The 14,511-nt window shown below is 44.7% G+C and overlaps 1 protein-coding gene across 6 annotated transcripts in view; it reads left to right on the forward strand.

Moving 5' to 3' along the window:
• LOC149068947 (glutamate receptor 2-like) overlaps window positions 1-14,511 on the forward strand; it is a 159,046-nt gene that overhangs the window by 78,165 nt on the left and 66,370 nt on the right. For 3 of the 6 annotated variants that reach the window (XM_089250310.1, XM_089250308.1, XM_089250314.1), the window contains 2 exons: window positions 1,532-1,600; window positions 12,445-12,552. The exons of 1 other annotated variant lie outside the window; for it this stretch is intronic. Coding sequence is in view for 2 of the 5 variants with exons in the window: in XM_089250309.1 (XP_089106435.1) it covers window positions 12,445-12,552 (108 nt within the window). In the remaining 3 variants the exon portion in view is untranslated. The remainder of the gene's footprint in view (window positions 1-1,531; window positions 1,601-12,444; window positions 12,553-14,511) is intronic. 2 more of the 6 variants (XM_089250309.1, XM_089250313.1) reach the window with 1 other exon arrangement.

Below are 14,511 nucleotides of genomic sequence, written 5' to 3' on the forward strand. Positions count from 1 at the left end.
GTATAGCATTTGTCTAATTCCGACTTACGAACATAGTAGAGATTTCAGATGTTAAATCAGAACTCATAGAGCATCAGATACGAACTTTGATGTTCTCTTATATCTTTGCTTCGACTCGTGCATGAGCCGTATCAGCTCGTAATCGAACTATAATAGGGTTCCCAGCAAAATGTTTCTGACTTTCCCCAGACAGACATTCGAAACTTTCCTCATCGAAATTCAAAAAATTTCCCTGACTTTTCTTGACCGAAATTCAAAAATTTTGGTCAGGCTTTCCCTGACCAAAACTCAAAACGTCTTCGACGTTTCCTGACTGAACCTTTAGAAATTTTCCCGACTTTCCCTGACTAAAATTCCTTAAGAAAGAAATATAATTTGTTATTAATTCAAAATTGTGTTGTAATTCAAAATATTCCCAAAAGTTTTTCGAGCTTCAACATATTTCTTCCCATTCATATAATTTTCCCTTAACTTTTGCCAAATATTTCGCATTTTTCCTGATCATTTCTTATTCACCTGACTCTTCAGATCGCTGGGAACCCTATAAAAGCACTTTCTATGAATTTTTCGAGCAATATCACCGACATTGAAATTATTCGGTGGGTTTCTCATAACATTTCCATGAAAACTCTGAATACAGAATGAATAAGACGACATTATAATCAGTAAGAAAAAACACGAGATTATACACATAGCATGTATAATAACGAAAGACATAGACTGTATGAGGTTCTCCAAGATCATACAAATATTAGTCATTAATGGACAAAAATATCAATCCCTGTTAAGAATTTTTTCTTCCGGAATGTCAAAGAACGATCTTCGTCGTTGGGAAAAGCTTTAAAAAGGATGGAATGTGTGTGAATAGGAAAGGAAAGAGGCGCAAGTCTCTGAGGAATGTCTACGGTTTGAGATTATCATTAACCGGAAAACCCCCTCACCCAGACTTTCTTCTTCTCAACCATTGAATGTGCAAAACTCCCAGTTTCAAAAATGGTTTGAATGAGATGAGTAATCATATAATGGTACTTTCACGCTTAAGAAAATTAATTAATTTTTGTAAAATGGGGTTCCCAGCAAAATCCGCACGATCATTTCCCCCATCCGAAACGTGAAAGTTCCCCTGACAAAAACTCAAAACTTTTCCTGGCTTTCCTTGATCAAACTCAAAAATTTCCCTTTAAATTTAAAACTATCATCGGCCGTAACTGAAAAGTTTCCCCTTTTTCCGGGGAAAAAACTTTCCCCGGGGAAAATTTTGAAATTTCCCCGACAAAAACTCAAAAAAAAAATTTCCCGACTTTCCTTGATCTGATAATTTCCTAGTCCAAAACTTAAAAATGCCCTGACTTTGAGACCAAAACTCCCGAAGAAAAAAATATACGATAATTTTAAATCCTAAATTTTCCCGAGTTTTTTCCCTTTTTCACACATAATATTTTCCTCTTTACTTTTATCAATTTTTATCATATGTTTCCCTGACATTTATTAGTGAAATATTTACCATTTTGCCTGCCACTTCTCTTTCCAGATCGTACAGAACTCTTGCAATCGAAAGTATTTGCCTACGACCAATGGTTGAGAATAAAAAGGACTACAGGTGAGGACTGTCTAGCCAACTGAAATATAATTTACGATTATTTCAAGAACGACCTGCAAATAAGGACCAATGGTCAGAATACTTGAGAATTTCGCGTGAATGCTCATGGAAGCAATTAGAGTTTTGTTTGATTTGAAGGGGGGGGGGGGGAAACAAAAATAGTTCAAAAATTTACCGATAGGTGTGACAAGTTTTATCGCATCGTCAGGTGGCAATTCGAAAGCAATAAACGCGTAACAAATTTAGCCTCACAGCACCCGCAACGTGTTGATGCATAACCACATCATTCACGTGGTGTTTCACAAAGGACTAATGACTCTGAAGTGAAATAACTTGGAAACGGCGAAGATGAAATGAGTAGTTCGCGCACAACGGGCAGGCCCGGAATTTTTGAAATATGCAGGTTTGTGAAATTAGTTCCAATTTTGGCTAGTAGATAGCGCCACAGTCCTCTAAAAAAAAAGTAGGTGACGCTATCCTTCTCGAACACAAGTAGAAATAATAACATAGCGATGGATTCGGAATTTTGTCGCCTTGTTTCGCAAATGACATGACAAAAGTGAAGTGTTGGAATTTCACAGAAAACCTTACTTTCCTGCAATGGATGCGTGTAAGCCGCAATCCGGAAAATTTGCTTCCGATATATCGCCCCCGGCCTTTCGTTCCAAGGACGTTTCAGCCCCAGGCCCTTTTAACCTCTGGAAATTTCATCAACGACATTCGGCCCTAGACGTGTCGCCTGCCCGGGCAGTATGAGTGACCAAATCAGTAAGTGAGTGGACAAGTCAGTAGAGTGAGTGATCGTATAGCGACCAAGTGAGTGGGTAAGTGAGCGAGTAGCTCATATGGCCACTCGCACACTCACTTGTTCACTCGTACGGTCAGCTCACTCACTCTCCTGGTCACTCATACGGTCAGGATTAGTGAAATGTCAAGGATCAAATATCAGTGGAGAAATGTGCTATGGCGTGCTAGGGGCGAAATGTCGGAGGGGGGGGGGCGAAGTTTTCATAAAACCGTATACGTCCCCACAGGTGTTAGGGAGCCCTTTCCGAAACAGCCCGCATCAGAACGTTGAGAAGGAAAGCATATCGTGAATGAACATTTGCGCTGCAACACTTGTTTTGTTCGAATTGCGTTACCACCCTTGATAAATCAACCGACTGTCCACCTGGCGATAAATTCCCGAACTTATTTCTTTCTTTTCCCATTTAAAAACAAAATTTCATTTCTTGACGACAATTCACGCGAAATTTAAAAGCTAAAAATTCTGAACTGTGTGGGGTTCTCATTTGCAGATCATTTTGAAATTGAGACTCGGGGGGGGGGGGGGAGAATAAAAATAGCGCCCTCTTGTTATAATAACTTCCTTCCTACTTGTCTTGCTTGCGGGGACGGTTCTTGTTGTTGCCGATGGCACCGGACGAGTGCATGCTCTGATGTATGGAGGTGCCACGTTCGATCCTGTCCATATCCTGGTCGGTGTAGTTTTTGTCGCTCTTGAAGATGACGTAGGTCATCGCGCCGCACTCGCACCTCAGCTTCTGGACGACCCGCTCTCCGGGATAGCGGAGGACCCCCTGCGACCCATCGCAGAAGAGCGTCGTGCGCTTCCTCACGTGCAGCGGGAAATCCTCTTCCACGAAATCCAGCTCGTCCGGCAGGAACATGAACTGCTGCTTCGAACTTGCGACGTCGTACGACCAGAAGTCGCCGAGGCGTAGCGGTGCGTCGTCCCCTTCCCCTCCAGCGTCGTCGCGTCCGGTTTCGCTCGAGTCGGCGTGTCCTTCTCGCGTCTCTGGTTCCGACGATCTTTCGGGTCGTGCCGGATCCCTGGGAATATCAAACTCGGCTCCCGACCGTAGAGCTCTGCTGTAATCCAGGCCGCGGTAACCTGCTGTGGCAGCGGCGTCCCAACCCAGAGACGTCAACGACGCCGCCGCGTCCAGCGGTTCGAACGCGTCTATTTTCGGACGTAGGTGATGATCCCCGCAGGCGTCTAGAAACATGCTGTTGTTGGCGGCGATCGGTGATTCTCCTCCTCCACCGGCGGTGATGTCCCTCCTGGCCCACCTGTTGAACTTCTCCAGCCCGATGTCGAAGTGTCGCGAGATCGTCTCCGAGTAATTGGGTATCGCGGAATTGCTCGCTTCCGAAGAGTCCTTGGACACGACGCTCTTCTCCGAGGACGACGACGTCGTCGTCGATTTGCTGTTGCTGTTGTTCATCGCGGCTTCAGGGACCCCGGGGAGGCTGGGAAATGATCTCTTGTCGAAGCTCTCGTATCCCCAGTCGTCGCGCTCCCGATCGTAATCATCTTCCATCTTCGGCGATTCTAACGAGTCCCGACCGTTCGTCACCGGCGACGACGTCAACTTGGGTCTGGACCTCTTCTTATTGAAGCGAGTGTCGAACGTCACGTAGAAATCCCCCAGCATGGCCGGAGTCCTCGGCGAAACGAAGCCATCTTCGTCCTCGTTGGACGCATCTTGTTTATCGGTCTTCGAGGCTTGGTAAGTGGTGTTGGCTTTACCGGTGGTTGATCGGTACGACGGAACGTCATCGGCGGCGAGCGCATCGGAATATTTCTTCGAATAGTTTTCGGGATGAGATGTAAAGGTTCTCGGGACGTCGTCACCGCCGCATCCGTCTTGCGGCGACTTGATGCTCGGGGACACCCACTGGAAGCGGGTCTTGTCGTAACTTTGGCGAGATCGGCTCGTCGTCGTCGTTGCGGGCACGTTGGCTGCATTATTCTTCCCGCTCCGCGTCGCGCCGGACGTGGTTCCCTTATTATTTCGCGAGCTTGAGTTCCGGAATATTCTGACGCCGTGGCAGGTCGAAGGTGACGACTTCTTACCAACAGGCAACCTACGCCTCCTGTGGGGGACCTGCATCCATCTCCCGCCGCCTTCTTCGTCGTCACCTTCGCATTCGGACGGGACGGGATAGTTGTACTGGAAAATGGCCTTGCTGTTGTTGACTTCTTCTTCCTCTGGGATGTCGCTGATCCCAGCCGTCTTGTTGGCGTAGGTCAGTCCCTTCGAACATGCGGTCGATGCGGCGGTGTCTTTGTGAGAGTTCACCGTCTCTTTGAACGTGGAGGAGATGCTTTGAAGTCGGAGGTCGGAATACTTCTTCATCTGCGGGTACTCGCCATCCCTCTTCCCGCGGCGATTGGGATCTGCCCCGGCATGATTCGTCGATGTCTTCTCGGAACCGCTGTCGTACAAGTACTCGTGTGTGTCCGAATATTCCGAATCGAGAGGGTCGAGATCGGCGATGGTGCTCGCTCGCTTCGGCGTGGACGATAATTTCTTCGGGTGGTGATTCGGGTAGCACCAGGAATCGGAGGAACATTGATCGGTCGCCGCGGACTCGGATTTCCGATCGGGATTTCTGATTTTGGAATTCTTGGCGGCGTTTTTTTTCTTAACGGGCCTCGGCTCGGCTTTTCGAGGATTCTCGTCGCTGTCAGGCGCCGAATAAGCGTAGTCTGACGCATGCTTCTTCCTGTAGTCACGTTTCGTATGGTTCCCGGAGTAATGGGGTTCGGCGTCTACATCGGTGTACACGTGAGGTGTCGTTTTAGGATCCTTTCCTGTATCGTTCTGGACTTTTTCATGGTTGGGTGGTGCGACCTCGCTCGCAGCAACATCACCCGCTGCGTTCTCTGTGCGACTGCAGGCGTTCTGATTGACGGAAGAGGCGCCGATACTTTCTTGCGGGCGCTTGTTTTCCTGCGCGGGAACGTTGGAATGGATCGGACAGTACGACGTAGGGGGCTGCGCAGTCGATTTCGGTCTAGCCTGCTTCTCGGTACGTCGGGAACTCGGAGTCGCCGTTTCTTTCGCAGGACCACTCGAAGTAGAAGACGCCTGGCCGGAAGGAGCGTTCTCGGTCGCCTTCTTGGATAACCGGGACAGGTGTTTCTGCAGCTTGAGATACTCGTGGGAGTTTGCCGGAGCGTTCCTCTTACCCGTGGAGCACGTTTTCACTTTGACCGTGGTCGGACACGTACAAACGCTCCTGCACGTCTTCCCGGAGCAGTCCGACGAAGCTTGGGCGCTTATGCTCTTCCAGCTGCTGACGAAATCGTACGTGTCCGCCACGCGAAGGTAGCCGTTCTCGTGATCGAAGATGCTCTTCTTGAAGGACAGGGCGAGCGGCACGATGAGTTTCTGGTCGATGCCTGCAGGAAGCCTGTGCGTGCCGTTCTTGAAACGGGAAGCGATTTTCCGGCTATCGTATATGTTGAACTTCTTGATCACGCTCACGATCTGCGAGCACATTTCGCCGAGGAAATCCTTGTTCGGAAGTTCTGGCAACAGACGGAACGACCCGTCGCTCAGGAAATAAAATAGCGACCTGTGTCTCTTTATGAACGCCTCCAAATTTTCGGGAGGGCAGTCGGGGAAGGCTTCTGATCCCAAGCGATTCAAGGTCGTCAGGTCGCCGGCTTTCAACGGCACCGGGTCGTAGAACGAAGCTATTCGGCGCAGACGCTGCACCCACCAGTCCATGGCCAACGTGTGCAGCTGCGGACCGATGAAGTGTTTGTTCAGTCCGTAGCCATCGTGGGTGAGCACGAGAACCTTCCCCATGCAGACGTCCAGAAAATCTTCAACGTAGCTGAGCTTGAGCCCCCCGAAAATGGTGACGAACCTCATGCACAGCTCGTAGCAGTCGTCACCTTCGAACATGGCACTGCGTATGGCGGAGAGGTCGGGTCGATCGAAGCGATCCACCATGAAGCAGAGGATGTTTTTGGCCAGCTTGCACACCACCCGGGTGGACCAATCGCTCACGACCTTCGACACGGCGCCGGCGACTGATTTTTCGAGGAAGTATTCCAAATGTTCTTCGCCGGCCTTCTGGATGCGGTCTTCGACAACCTTGTAGCTCCGATTCGCTTCGCCGTTTTTCATTTTCGCTTCGAACCGACAGAACAAATCGAACAACTCCTTGACGCTGGGGCAAACCATTTCGTGAAATACGAGCATCTTCCTTCGTTCATCTTCTTGAACGATTGGCGACGCCGCTGCCTCCTCTCGTTCAGCCGGCGGAGGACCCCCATTCGTCTCGAAGAACTTTTGTATGACCCGCAACAAAGAGCACAGCAAACATAGAAATTCTCTCCGGGTTTCGCTCTCGCCGCTCAGCTTGTCGCGCAAGTTCTCGGCGCTGGAATGATAGAGATCTATGCAGTGCAACTTTGAGTTTCCCGATATGACGTTCGCAAACCCCCAATTGCAGCGGGCGAATTGGCACGAGCGCGCCGCGATCTCTTCTGTGCTTTGCGACGAAATGTCTTCGTTTTCGCAGGCGCAGGGTAAAATGGGTGGTATGAAATCGTCGTTGTTGCTGAAGAAGCTTTCCGAGCTCGACTTGATGCGCAGGGAAACCTCCTTCAGGAAGCGCCGTTCCACGACTTCCACGACGGTGAGGATCAGCGACTCGAAGACCGGTTCGGGAAAGTTCAGCAACAGCTGCAACCCGTAGCCATCCGAGCACAGGTCAAATAGCACGTCGCTGGAAATCGCCTGGAGGTCGCGCTTATGGTTCTCGAGGAGGGGGAAGATCTTCAGCACGTGTTCGTCGTCTTCCGCATTGGAACTGCTGTACCTCCCGGCGAGGCAGATCACGTCCCCGTCCGTCACGTCGTTGTGGATCAGGTAATATTGCTCCTGATCGACCAGGAAGTTTGTCATGGCAGTGAAACTGGCCGGAGAATCGTCGGTTTCGACGATTCGTCGTGAGACGAGCAATTCCTTCAGTTTCTTGATCGGCATCATTCGCTTCTTCTGACGGATAAGGTCGTTTATGGTGGGGACCACCTCGCTTGATATCTTCATCGCCTCGGCTATTTTTACGTCTACGTCGGGTCCTTGTCCATTCGCCATGTCTCTCCTTCATAAATCACGAGCCTCGGCTACCTGCAATGAAATGGGAAGAAAAATTAACCTCTGCACGTACAGGCTTTTGACAAATTTGGATGATCCCTGTTTGGCGTATCAGCGATAAAATTGGTAATCTTGTCCTAACTTAACCGCACGTTATAAGAGGGAAGAAGAAAGGGAAAGAAAAAAAAATTGATAGAAAAGGAAAAACAGTATAATAGAGTATATTCAGTATATTTCTCTTTCACTCTCACCCTACGTGTGCTCTTTTCGCTTGTACATGTTTATATTAGAAAGATACACTATAAGTGTGGAAAAAACCGCCAACAGGAGTATAGAAAAACGAAAGGGGGGGGGGACACAATTTCGGTTCGTATGGTTACAATTAATCTTTGCGATGGTGGAGTGAGGTGAAAGAAAACACAAAGAACTGGACTGAATTTATTCCACTGTCATTTGGACAAAATATTTCGTCCGTGATCGTAAAAGGGTTAAAACGAATGGGTCGTGAAGGAATAATTCTCATCGCACGGGGAGAGAATTATCCTTTTAAACCACTCCTATTCTACGCACACGTCTGTTAAAAAGAGAAAAAGCTGAATTTTTTTTTTTTTTACAGTGTGGCTATTACTTCTACTACTAAACCACACATGCACCACGTCCATATTCTTCTGCGGAACGAATCCCTAACGAATCGGTACATGTTGGAATGTGCGTACACGTGTTGCGAGCCTAACTACGACCTCCTAAATTACACAGGTTATCTAGGTGGTCGTGGCCTAACGAAGTTTTTTTGCTTTAATTTGCCATTAATTTTTCCAACTATGAGTGAAGTGTAACGATTTCCCGTGGCTGTAATTTGCATTTCCTATTCTAAAGGATTGTATTGGAGAATATCTATGGTAAATAAATTTCTATAATGTGGATTGAATTATCTCTGAAAAAGTAAAAAAAATTCCCCTTTCATTTCATACTCTACTACATTTCACTACTACTCTATTTGTTTTGAAAAATTAGAACGCCCTGAAACTTAATTAAAAAAATTATAACAACTGCGTAAACCACAAATAAAAATGGGGGAATATCTTCATATTTCTTTATCATGTCTTCTTATACAAGAATATCTTCATGCAAATGGACATCAACTTGATCGAATGAGTGTTTCACGCCTTTCTTAGTTATGTTTGCAAAACTAAAATCCTTTAAATCTAAATCGCGGGTACATAAGGAGGACAACTTTGCAAACGCCAAATTACACGTGCATTTGCTTGGATAGTATGATAAAACGTGTGCTGATATCGTAAGAATACGTTGTACTGTGCACATCTTATGGTCTTGACCCTGGATTTTACTCAGTAAGACATTAAATTCGTAAGTCTCCGGCACGAACCTCAACCATGGATCCCATCGTCGCAAGTGATCGAGAAGCTATCCCACCTCGTTGGGCATTTTGCCTGTTGTGGCGTTGTATTTGTATTTGATAATAACTGGCTTGCATTTGAATAGCTTTTTTATTTCTTGTGTCACCCCAATATCTTGATAGGATTTTAGCATCAGGTACCATCATCGGATATCACAAAACCAACGGGGCATCGATGAAGTTTGATCGCAATGTCCCAATTCTTGATCGAAACTGCATTTTTCATCTTCAAGCAGTCTTACTTCAAATAAGTCCTAGCAATACAGACCCAATGCTTCACAAGACTTCTCTGGATGCAAGTGTGCATTAGACTCTCGACTATTTAATCCTATCAAGATATTGTGATGACTAGAGTACGGCACTGAAAATAGTCGAAATAGGCATCCAAAAAGGCACTAAAAATGCCTAAAATAGGCTCATAAAAAAGTCATTTATAATTTAGGGGAAAAAAGAGAATATAACCAAAAACTAAGGTATTTGTCAAAAACTAGCTGAAACATTGGTTGCATTCAATCCGTCTACTGTTTTAATTGTAATTTAAATGTCTCCATTCATGATATACAGGGCTCCCACTCAAAAAATGAGAAAAAGTAGGAAAAAGCAGGAATATAAAGTAGGACGGGGAAGGGAAACCTCTTAGACAACATAATCGCAGCATAATAAAAACAAATTATTATTATTATTTTTTTTTTTGATAGTACTATTTGAGTATGCAGTAAGATTGACTCGAGCCAAAGCAAAATGGCAGAAATGACTTGGGTTACAAAAATTTTTTGGCCAAAACAGTGTACTAGCAACCACACAAATAATTCATTTCTATCTCTTTTCAAAATATAAATTATATTATTTTTTGGAGTCTTCCACAGTCTAGTCTGCCAACTCTCTCCGACAAAGCACAGCAAATTATGAAGACATGTACGTTTTGTAACAATGGTGCTCCTTCTAGGCGACTTTGAAAAGCACAGTGCGAAATGTGTAAATTACAAGATCTGATGTAAATAAGCCAAGGTGAACCGGATGGCTTTACTGCACTGTCCATCCTTTAAGGCATAAACAATATTTGCAATGCTCAGCAAAGAGCTAGAAACGAAAGTGCTTAATTTGTCAAAAATTGGGCATTGAACAGTGTAATGTAAACAAATCCCTTTTCATAAAAATTAGTATAGGCCTCTGTATCCAACTGCGTTGTAATGCACTGTCGCTTCACCTATACACCAAATGCGGACCATAATTTTGAATGATGAATATTATGACAAGAATGTCGCTTTCCACTTGTTAATACAAGATATACAGAAGACTGGATGTTGTGAAGATATTTATTATTTGAGATGTTAATTTTTAAGGAAGGAAAAAAAAACTCATCTCTGCCTCTACCGGGAGTCGAACCCGGGTCCCTCGATTGCCGGACGAGTGCTCTGACCACTAAGCTACAGAGGAGATAGAGACGGTTTCACCGTCCATTGCACGGTTCCGTTCGGCATATATACGCTCTAGCGAAGGAAAATCTCTATCTCCTTTGTAGCTTAGTGGTCAGAGCAATCGAGGGACCCGGGTTCGACTCCCGGTAGAGGCAGAGATGAGTTTTTTCCTTCCTTAAAAAATTAACATCTCAAATAATAAATATCTTCACGACATCCAGTCTTCTGTATATCTTGATGAATATTAGTTATGGTCCAAGACCGTGAAGTAGTAAATACAAAATTATTTTTCTATCCAGACAGAATTTTTTAATGACTACTCTACTTGTTGAACCCTCAAAATAAGAAAATAAAAAAATAGTAAACCAAATGGTCCACATATATCTTTCAAATAACCTTGAAAACGATACAATTTCTGCTTTGACAGAATCATTAATTGCAATCTTCTACATTTGTAATATTTGGCAATGTATCGATGATTCCCTGCTCAATTAAAACCAATTACACGAATTTTGTTGGTAGGATTTGGTAAAAAAAAAGTAGGAAAAGTAAGACACAACCGAGAAAGTAGGACGAAAATAGAACATTTTACCAAAAAGTAGGAAAAGTAGGACGAGTGGGAACCCTGTATCTAAGTTAAACTGATTTCAAAAGCCCAAAATAAAATGTTAGCGGACCCTCACGATTAGGTCAATTCCAGGGTAACCGTTACCTGACGCGGAGCCCGTAGAGAAAATAATCTGTGGGGCTCCTCCGAATTGCAAATATTTCTCATTTATTTGTTGCATTATTTGGAATAATCATTATCATTTCTACAGTTGAAACAAGGCTACTTTGTTCCATTGTAAAAAAAATTAACTTTTTTTTTTATATTACCACATATGCGGGACTCCCTGTGCGGCATCATCCATCGCACGCCCCCTAAGGGTGACTCTCGTAAATTTAGTCGAATACTAAATATGTGAAAAATAAATAGCCACGGTTGTTTGCAGTGCATTTTATGGTGGAAAAAAAAAATAAAATCAAAACGACATGGGGCCCCCAGAGACCTGTCTGCTCCTAACCCGCCTTGTGCGAGCCATGACGCCAACTGATGGCCTCTTGGGGCAGCCATAGGTCCGATATACATATACAATGCCGTCCGGTGCCTGAGCGAGACATGTTATGTAAAGCACGTGGGAAAACAAATTTCTATTTTCCCCTCTGTTTCATGGGCTGCGTTCATCTGAAACAAAATCATTCATGTCCAACACCATCCGGTCAAAGCAAGGTTAATGCATGGCAACAACCAAGTTCCCTATCTCTAAGATCAATTATTCGCGTTTAAATGGGGCTCTAAGGGTGATCGGGGGAAGGGGGGGGGGCTTCTGGTGATAACTAATGCTGAGAATCGGGAAACTTTAAAAAAAAAAGAGCAATTCTTTTGTTTTCAATACTGAAAATATCCAAGTTCGACAGAATGTGGGCCTCTGAAATTTTCTAATAAAATTAAAACAAATGTAAAAAAAAAAGCATTTTTACAAAAAGGTTGAAAATAAGCAAAAAAAAAAGGCATTTGTGGCATCTTGCCTGAACTTCCGGACTCCATTCATGACAGTGACTTAACAGAGTGGACATTTGACAGAGAAAAATCTGGTATTAAATACAAAACATGAATATTAAGTCGTTTTGCAAAGTCAAATCCAAAATGGTTGATGAAGCGTTTAAAAGTGTTACCAGATTTAAACTGGTATAAAAATATATTTCTGAAATGGCCGTAACAGGCTGGACAATATGGGAAAAATTTCGGAACACGAACGAAAAAAAAACAAAAAAACACATACTTCTGTATGTGTTTCTGGCATTCTGTTCGCTATTTGCGTACCTTTTCTTTGACTTGTGTACGCCAGCGCCACCTATAGACTGTTTTTTGAGTTAATTTTTCCTGTCTTAAAAAATTCTCGCGACCCTGCGACGCTAACCCTGCAAACCGTTTTTTACTTCGGTTTGTTTTGCGGTTTTTATGAGTTTTCAAAGTTCCTACGGACTTTTTGCCCACCCTGTAGTTCGATCGTTTCTACAACGTTGTTGGTTTTTGTATAAACTTGCTTTTGTCATTATTTATAGGTAGCTTTCCCGAACGGAAAATCCGGGAATGTGCATTTCACGCCTGATGGGGAGAGGGACGAATACTCTTTCGAAGCGACCGAGACGACGCCATTATTCGTGAGAAAAGTAAGAGAAGAGAATGCTTATTTCTATATATTGCCTTGTTTTTTTCAGCGGTGTAAAAGAAAATCAGTTGCGCTCGTGCCAGATTTCTATACGGACGCCGTTCACCGACGAACGGTTTTTAAAGGCCATCAGTTTGAATTACAGTTCTTCAAGGTACTAGATTGGCTTCGTCCCTATGAATTTTTAAAGTTTCTACACGGGCTTTTTGCCCACCCTGTATAATATGCCGCTGTGGTGGTCGAGTGGTCATAGTGACGGACTCGCATCGCGGGGACCCGGGTTCGAGCCCCACCGTGTACCCCCCAGTGCTCTAAAACTGTGCCACATGTCACTCAAGGGATGGATCTCTAAATGTGCCACGGATCGTTCAAGCGTTCTGGAACTGTGTCGCGGGTCACTAAGGTGATCTGCGAATGTGCCGCAATTCTACTTGAGTGATGATCTGAAAATGTGCCACGGGCCGCTGAAATGGTCTGGAAAATGCCACAGGTGACTTGAGCGATTTTTTTTTTGTCAGTCTCAGGAGAGACAGGACAACAACCTTCTAATTGAATATATGAGGACAGGGTGTCCGTCTGTATAAAAAGTTATTTTTTTTTTATTTTACAACCCCTTGCAACATGAGTGACGTCTCTGAGTTTTATATATTATTTGAATAATTTTACTAGGAAGTATGTCACTAGGGAACTGTGTTTCCCAACCTTTTTAAACCATGCCCCACCAAAGCACATCTGAAACCCAGATGCGCAGCCCGTGAAACTTCAGTTTCATAAGAAAGGATTTTCTTTTTCAAGTTTAAGAACCATTAATTTTCGCTTCACCTCCTTAAATTTCAAAACCAGGGGGGTCTTTGTCCCCTGCCCATCTCTGTTTAGTTTTACTCAGTCCAAAGCAGTGGTTCTTTCTCTCACGTAATCAGGGTTCCTCGGAGAGACTACCGAGGGGAGGGGGGGGGGTGTCTTTTTTTTTTTTTTTCAAGCCGAGAACAACTCAGGTCTATCGCCATGGGCAATTTACTACCTAGTGAGTTGCGCCGGAAGTGTTAAGTACCAAACACTCTGAGTGCGTATCTAGTGTTGTGTATGATTTTTCAGTGCTGCCATCTATATCTCAGAAGTGAAGTGAGTGATGTGTAGTGACTGAATATTTGTACTGTTTGTAGGCCTGTTGCCCTCTGTGGCGAGACTTTTTAACGGGGAGATCGGCTCGCATTTGCGCCTCGAAGTTGGGAACCACAGAAAACCAACTTCAGCCGACCACCACCGACGGTGGGGCTCGAACTCGAGTCCCCGCGAGGCGGGGTCATCCGTCACTATGACCACTCGACCACCACAGCGGCGGGCGGGGAGGGGGGTGTCTGTGAGCTTGGAGAAGAAAATTTAACTCATTGGTTTTTACATTGCCATATGCAGAATATTATTTCTTAAAGTTCGTGGCCATCATTTTATTGGCACAGTAAGAACCCTCAATCAAACCCCTTCCACTGAACGAAAAAAAAAAAAGTCGTTTAAAAATGATTTAATATAGGCCACCCCATTGGCCCGTTCGTTAAGAGCGGTAGAACGGCGAACGTGCCGCGGAACCGCCGAAAAACGTTTTATTCAGGTCAGGTCAGGTCAAATGATTTAAAAAATTGAAAAATTTTGAAATTTGAGTTCGGAAGGATCCACAAGTTTTCATATAAAAACTCAAATTGCCCCCCCCCCCCCACACACACACACACCTTGCAATGCGAGGGCCCGCAGTTTGGGAAACAGGGCTCTAGGATCAAAGCTTCACCAGTAAAACGCGACGATGGGAGTAATGGAATCACCCTCTCTGCATACTTTGACTAGCCAAAAATAGTGCTTTATGACTTTACATGTACTTTAATACTTTTAAATAGTACTTTACACGTCGTAACATTTAGTGAATTCTCGTCAACACGGCAACTGTTACAAGAGAAATGTCTCTTCCAAA

The sequence above is a fragment of the Pholcus phalangioides genome, unplaced genomic scaffold (assembly GCF_987345545.1).
Source record: "Pholcus phalangioides strain wild (caught in Gottingen) unplaced genomic scaffold, Ppha-v1.0 ptg000024l_1, whole genome shotgun sequence".
NCBI lineage: Eukaryota > Metazoa > Arthropoda > Arachnida > Araneae > Pholcidae > Pholcus > Pholcus phalangioides.